Genomic DNA, 8248 nt, shown 5'->3' with positions numbered 1-8248 from the left:
GAATCGTTAGCACGCCGAGCGGTGTTTTGTCCGTCTTTACGTTCTGATTTCAAATTCCGCCAAGGTTAACTCTACCTTCCAACCGTTTTAGAGTCGATAAAATGAGTACTGAGGTCGAAATTGCTGACCTTACGCCAAAATTTGAAACCAATTATTTCATATATATATATATATATATATATATGCTACGTGAATTTTTTAAATATAAATAATCATACACGTTTGCTTAAACACAATCCTTATATAATTTTTAAGTAAATATGATACAGATACGGTAAACTAAATAATGGAACAGATATAGTACATGTTCACTGAAACCAGAAATTGTGATATATCATAGTAATGAGTCATCCAAGCGAAGTTAGCAATATACAAGTTGGGTAGAAAAACATGAGCAAAATAACGAGTGACAAATGCAGTAACATACAAAATAAAATTTTCTTTAAAGTTCATTTAATGTACATTAAATAGCTCTCTCTATATATATATGTTCTGGATTGATAGGCCTATATCACTAAATCATGTGGTAACTTGATAGAAGCAAGAGCAGTGGCAAGCGGGAAGAACGGTACGCATGTGCTAACGGAGCTACAAAAAAATATATATATACGATGCTTTGGGGTGGTTATTTAGGGCGTATACAGTTTAACGACTCGTCGGATTTTTTTCTAATTTTCTAAAGACGTGATGGAGGGAATTAGAATGAAGATTTACACAAAGTCTACTCTGTGGAGAATCATTACTCCTGGAAGGTCTTTTCTGATTCTGTTGATGGATTGTATTTATTCAGCAACAGTAAGCCACCATCTTCGTATAAATCTTATTCTACATAGTTTGTAAAGCAAGAAAAGCCGATGACGTTGTACATATGCTTGCATCAAATTGAAAGTATAATGATTTTTTTTTTAAATATCCATTATGTACCTTAGAGCTTTGAAAACATATTCCGTGCGCGTGATAAAGTCAGTGTCGGAGTTCATAATTACGTACACACACATACATGTTGGTTATGGATATACGACACCCATTAAAAGGTATCCTTACACACTGCCTGCATTTTACCCTTTTATTTAGTTCAACATTTTAATTTTCTTTCTTCACACAAAATTCCCTTAACTCTCTTGCGACACCCGGGCCGACTGGTCGGCCCAAGTGAGACTGCTGAAACAAACGTTTTGAAATATAATAGCCTATCAGGGATCGTCTTTCGATAGATATAATATAAAACTATATAGTATATATAGTTTTACATAGTAATAAATTAGTTTTAGGCACTTTATCCTTTGTTTTCTATATGCACTCGTTAATTTCAATCTCAACAGAAAAAAAACTTTGGTCTTTTTCACTACACATACCTAAACACCGTGTGTCTCAAATGGGTCAACAGTTCAACCATTACTATATTCTCGTTTCTTTAGCTATCTTTTGTCGTCACTATACATTAAACCCTGAGATCGTTCTTTATCTGAGTTATTTTACTTCATATTTTACTATTTTTTTCCACTTAAAACAACTACCCTTTAGCTCACGTTACTAATTTCTAACTTTATTCAGAACCCTAAGCCATCGTTTTATTTGAGTGTTAATTTAAACCTACCACGTACCCCACTGATTTACCATATACCGAAGAAGAGTGATAGGTAAAACCTAGCAACCTTCTTTGTCTCTATTTTCCATTTATTTTAAATTTTCATTCGTTTTACTTTTTGTGCTTGCCTTATATACCTCTACATCACTATGAAGATTTCTGAAACCAAGTTAGTTAATAATAGTTAATTGTAATATAATTCACCTTCCCAACTTTCTTCTTTGGGGAATGGTAACTACATGCACAGTATATAGTCATAGTATTCTATTACAATTTGAAATGATAAAAATCTCATAAGAAAAAGTTAATGATCTAAGAAAGTAAATAAAGTGATGGAAGTAGAATCAATGGTATAAAAAAAACTCTTTATAAAAGTATTGCAGTCTAAAAGAAATTAGGAAAAAATACTTTGAAAACGAAATAATGTGAAGCTATTTGCAATCATTTCCTTTTTTTTTTTTTTTTTTTTGAAAAGAAGGAGGGAATATTATAACATTCAGGTGATAACTTGTCTATAAAAGCATATTCTTTGATTATTGGAACGACATGATATGTAATCAAAGGTACCTAAAAGAGATATCACTCTGCTTTTTTTTTTTATTTTCACATCAACCAGGAAGATTGTTCTAATGAGTCAGTTACGTTGTATTTTGTTGTAAAGGAAACAGTATTTGGCAGCTGAAACACCTCTCTATATTCTAGGCGCAAACTATTCCACACCAACGATGAAACCTCTGCGACTACGTGGTCGCTTAAAATAGCAGCCAAATTTTTCCAAATCATTTCTAACCGTATTAAACAAGATAAGAACGCACTAGACAATGACATCCTGGCTATTTACAAAAAAAGAACAAAAAAAAAAAAGACGATGAGGGATGGAATACTTTTGATTAAAGGTCAACTCCCCCCCCCCCCCACAAGAAAAGATAACAACAAAAAGACCTTTGGAATTGTTTACTACGTTTGAAGTCAGTCGACAGTACATTCTGTTGCAATGTCTCAAAGTGATAACTTATTTTACCTGCTTCCAGCCCGAGCAACATCACATCTCTCTCTCTCTCTCTTCCCCTTACACACACACACACACACACACACTGTTATCAAAAGGCAAGACTCTCACAGCAATTCAACTCATCGTCCTATCGAATGTTCCCACCAAACTCCTATTGACTGTTCCCACCAAACTCCTGTTGACTGGCAGCTGCGGACGCTGAGTGTCACTCGTTTCGTAGATGACCGTATTTTTTCAATGAAATTATTTTATGTTGCGACCGCTTCCAGACAGGTACCACGGACTGGGGGCATAAAATCGTTCACAGGATTTCCTTATTTACCTATAGAAGGTATACATAGAGGGGACACTACAAAGGACGAACACTTACATTCTTACAAAATTGTTTGGGTTGTAATGGAAAAAATCGGATGAAAGGATGAAATAAAAATATATACGTTTAAAAATGATAAAATAATGTTCCGGCTTATTTTTTATATTTAGCCCACCGTTTTTTAAAATTTTTCCTTTGTTTTTTTTTCCTTCTTTTCGCCTTGACCGGCTATGCTAGCACGGCCCCATTCATTCTCAACTTCCCTACAACACACATCCAACTTTTCCCAAACGTACTTTTCGACAGGTACTTTTTCTCCAGACGGATCTTTCTTGACAAGTGGAAGTTGAAATAGCTTACCAGCCCGTGTCTGGAGCTGAAGTGACCTGTACCAATCCCTTTTGCTCGTGTCGTCCATACCGTTTCTTTCAGTATGGCTACTACGCAGAAAAACGATGCCTTCTTTTCCTTGTTGAAGGAAAAAGGTGGTACGATCTTAACCATGGACTCAGTCGAGAGCCGTACTCTTTCTGCATCCGACATCAGTTGTTCGTCATAGGTTATCAACCAAGTTACCCAGCGAGGGAGTATTGTGGAGAGCCAAATCAAGTGCTACCAAGATCTCGGATGCAATATGTCACTAAAGATACACTTTCTTCATTCTCATCTATCCTTCCCAGAGAATGCAGGAGATGTGAGTGGTGAACATGGAGAGAGGTTCCATCAAGATATAGTGCCAATGGAAAACAGGTATAAGGGAAAATGGAGCCCAGCTATGCTGGCTAACTTCTGCTGGAACCTGAAGCGTGGCACACTTTAGACGTCTTATAAACGAAGTAAATACTAAAATGTATGTTAATACATTATATAATGCTAAAAAAAACATGCTGATTCATTATATATTTATGAATTAATTACAATGGGCATATTTAATTTAACTTTGGGAGCAAAATACATTTATGGTATCGTGGAAATCGGTGTAAATTGCCGGTAATTTACAAGAAAATGTGACGTGATAGGAAATTTTTGTTATGAAATTAGAATTTAGCACAATCAATTTCATAACAAAATGTACATGGGAACTATGATATTTTGTTGACTCTGAAATTTGTTGTACAGTGTAATTCTTCCTCTCTTTCACTCGAATTGCAAGAAAATGGCAGTAAAAAGTCTCTGAAGGTTTATCTTAGCATCTGTTAGAATTAGAGAACGCATTAAGTAACAAAGTTCTAAGTAAATTATGTTTGAAAAGAAAACACAAAGTGATGAGATAATCTCGGCTAAAATCCATTTGATCAAGGGGTCTTAAACAACAACAATGTCAACACCAATCAAAACAAGTGCGGCATTGTTTACAGTGTTAGTCTAATTGAATGAACCAATTCCAATACATCATTACAAAGAAACAGGTATAATCAATGTGTTGGTCAGGTTTGAAAGAAAAGTTAATAAAATTATAGTGATTTCCTTTAATATTAAAGATAAAGGCGAATGACATGTACATCATGCTGGTTCGATTTTTCTTTCTCTGGCAAATAAGTCTTAAAGTCAATGCTGGTTGTTGCCGAGTTATTCGATGTTGATTTATAAATCTCTGTAACACGTCAATATAATTTTAATTTAAATTATGTCCCATATCTCCACATACTCGTTTTGCCATTCTACTCGAGTTGATAAATAGCTATTAGTAAAATATTTTGAGGGCTGCATAAATTCCAGAGGGATATCAGAATAGATATTAGATCTGGAAATCATTTTTGAAAATGCAAGTGGGAATAGAGAAAATAAACAGGAGTGGCTGTGTGGTAAGTAGCTTGCTTACCAACCACATGGTTCCGGGTTCAATTCCACTGCGTGGCACCTTGGACATGTGTCTTATACTATAGCCTCGGGCCGACCAAAGCCTTGTGAGTGGATTTGGTAGACGGAAACTGAAAGAAGCCCGTTGTATATATATATATATATGCGTGTGTGTGTGTGTGTGTGTGTGTGTCCCAACATCGCTTGACAGCTGATGCTGGTGTGTTTACGTCCCTGTAATCTAGCGGTTCGGCAAAAGAGACCGATAGAATAAGTACTAGGCTTACAAAGAATAAGTCCTGAGGTCGATTTGCTTGACTAAAGGCGGTGCTCCAGCATGGCCGCAGTCAAAATGACTGAAACAAGTAAAAGAGTAAAAGAGTAACTTGGATATTACAGTTGTACGGCAATGCCATTAAAACAGTTTAAAGAATTGGAATACTTCGATTAACTGAGATACATGCAATTAGTTGACATATACATAACCTATATAGTAGATGCATAAACAGGGCAAGTTTAGTTGTTATGCCCATAGATTGAAAGAAAAATGATAAACAACCTTAACTGATTTTCAGACTTTATTGAGTTCTCATCAGAGGTATCTACATCAATTGACCAATCACAGAGAAGTAAGCAGCTAATATATTTAGATAGTCAACAAATTTAGCAGCTACAGAAAACTGGAACTACTTGCATGCACACCCTAATTTACTATCCCAGTCCACACAGTGTCAAGGCATGCGATGATATATGTAACCTGTGCTGTAGATATATAAACAGGGCAAATTTAACTATTTCTCTGTAGACTGAAAAATATGATGAGTTTAAATCGATTTTCGAACGTTATTGTGTTCTTAGCAAAATAGATTTTGACGTCTAGAAACAACAGACTGAGGAGATAACTCCAATACAATCAATAGTTTGGAAAATAAAGAAACTACAATATGGGAGTTAGCTTTAATAATGAACATATTTCAGTCGCATTAGACATCCTGGGTAACAGAGAATAATTTAGCTGTGTTTGAAAAGAATTTAACTATGTTTGGAAAGATGCTTACACGTATTAAACATTCTGTTTAACCTGAATAAAGACTACGTTTTGAATTTCTTGCTCCTGAATTTAATATGGTTGTCAATATAGTTGTAACTGGTTGATTCTTCTTATAACTTAGGAAATAATTTGCATAGCTTAGGCTTTATAGTTACTTAAATATCATTGAATGATCTTATTTCATTACCCACGTCGAGACTTATAATCTGTAAGAATTTAATATAATGTGTATTTTTCACAAAGCAACTAATGATTTACAAAACTGAATTTAACTTGTATTATAAATGAGAGATACTCAAGTACATCGAGCTTATGTTTCAGCATAACAAAGCTGCTTTTTCGTTATTTTCCCCCTTTTTCACTTACTGCGTGTTATATTTTATTGCTGGTGTCATTGAAGGCTCTCAATTTCATTTTGATTTTTCTTCGAACGAAATGTTGATACGATGCCACATATCTCCTTTCTCTGTCATCAGATCATTCAAGCTACGCCTCCTCAGTGATGTGATTATTTTGGCCTTATATTTTCCAGTCCGGTGACATGGCTTATCTCGTTATGCTACAATTTATGGATCTTTTTTGTTGCTAACATAGTTTTATATTTTAATTTTGTTCCAATTGTTTTCAAATATGGTGTGCTGATGTAGTTTTGTACACTAATTATGCAAGTGAAATTCATTTTTGACATAAATTAATTAATAAAATGTTGCTAGCGTTTCAAGTTTGCAAATTTTGGTTAATTTTTACCAATTGAAAGTCACAAACACATTGGTGCATGTTTCCACAGTAACAGCTGTTGTCTGCTGAAAACCACTACAACCACTTGTATATTATTTACCTATCAATTTTCTTTGACGAGTGCCTGTGTTCTGAACGTTTGCACTACTTCATTTTTGTCGTTTGAGAGCTGGGAATGAACCCACTGCAAAGCAGTGGATTACGACAGCTACGTTCTTGAAATATGTGCGAAGAACCTGCTCTGCAACCCAGTTCACATAGGCGGTACTGGGAAAATTATTGTGTTAGATGAAACAGTCTTCTCAAGACCGTGGATGGATGCTTTCTACCTGAACAGTGAGTTTTCTAAGGGGTACGTCGCGAAATGTTTCTCTTTATGCGGTGCCACATCGAAATTACAAGACACTAGAGAATGCATATGATTAGTGGATGTCCTACTTTCACATTCCTGAAATTAATGGTTGTAATTTACGACATAGAACAGTGAACCACAACGTTAAGTTTAACTAGAAAGATAGTACCCACACGTAACAATTGGAAAAAAGCACATAGGTCTTTGTAAAACGAGTGCATAAATGATGTTGTGGGGTCCACCGTTTCATGGTGAGTTTATGTAATGCAGGAGATACGAAAATTGTAATTTGTTTAAGAAACTCATCGGGTGTATATTAATCATTCGTTTTTGAATTCTCGCTACAAAAAGAAAGTATTAACTGTTGTCGACGTAACGTTTTGCTTTTATTTTCATTAATAAAAATTCGTCGTTATGTTCCGCGTGATAGACAGCTATCACGCGGAAAATGCCAACTTCCAAATCCTGTTTTCTGATTGGGTAAAAATGATCAAAATTTACTGTTCCGTCACATTTTCCTAAAGTTTTTTTGGAACAAGTGAAAAGTAAAATGAGATTCTGTGTAAAGAATTACATCAATATACCAAATTTGAAAATTTTCACTTAATTTGAAAACTTCAAAACCAGTGTCAGCAGCAGAAAAGTTCCCAACTTATAGCGTTAAAAAACTGATAACTTTTAAAATCCGTGTAAATTTTCTATTTAATTCCATTTCACACAAGCTACAATTGGCCATAAGCTCTCTTCTCGCGATGCATCTTCCTATTTATGCATACACTACCTCAATATATTCTCGTCTCATTCTACTGATGATAGTCTGTTTGGAGAAAGCAGTTTTCTCCATTTGGTGTGCGCGCGTGTGTGTGTGTGCGTGTGTGTGCGTGTGTGTGTGTGTGTGTGTGTGTGTGTGTGTGTGTGTGTGTGTGTCTGTGAGTGTGTATACTTATAAGCATGTATGTACATCATGTACATTATATCTTTTATCTTTTTCTCGTTTCAGTCATTAAACTCCGGCCACGCTGGGGCACCGTCTTGAAAGGTTTTATTGGTACAAATCATCCCCAGTACTTTTTTAAAGTCTGGTACTAAGGTACTAATTGTATCAGTTTCTTTGTCCGAACAGCTGAACAAATCGGTTGTAAAATGGTTGGTGGGGGGACAAACATGGTTGACACGAGGATAGGATAAAAAAAAACTCTTGGCCATGATGGCGCGCTATGGGACTGAACCCCAAACCATAAGTTGCAAAGCGAGCTCATGCATACACACACACACACACACACACACACACACACACACACACACACACACACACACACACACACACGTTTTGGGTAGCATCATAATCTCTCTTCGTTTCATAAGGTAAGTTGGAAATATTTGAACCTGGCCGG

At 35.5% G+C, this 8248-nt stretch overlaps 1 protein-coding gene across 1 annotated transcript in view; it reads left to right on the top strand.

Annotated features, from left to right (window-relative positions):
• Window positions 1-7995, top strand: part of LOC149132647 (uncharacterized) — a 31085-nt gene extending 23090 nt beyond the window's left edge. The window contains exon 2 of the mRNA XM_089362544.1: window positions 7855-7995. Within this exon, the coding sequence (XP_089218670.1) occupies window positions 7855-7861 (7 nt within the window). The 3' untranslated portion in view covers window positions 7862-7995. The remainder of the gene's footprint in view (window positions 1-7854) is intronic.
• The last annotated feature ends 253 nt before the right edge of the window (window positions 7996-8248 follow it).

Source organism: Octopus bimaculoides, chromosome 14, assembly GCF_046866305.1.
Source record: "Octopus bimaculoides isolate indiv1 chromosome 14, ASM4686630v1, whole genome shotgun sequence".
NCBI classification, from domain to species: Eukaryota; Metazoa; Mollusca; class Cephalopoda; order Octopoda; family Octopodidae; genus Octopus; species Octopus bimaculoides.
The sequence above is the reverse complement of the archived record's forward strand: the minus strand, read 5'-3'. Positions and strand labels throughout refer to the sequence as shown.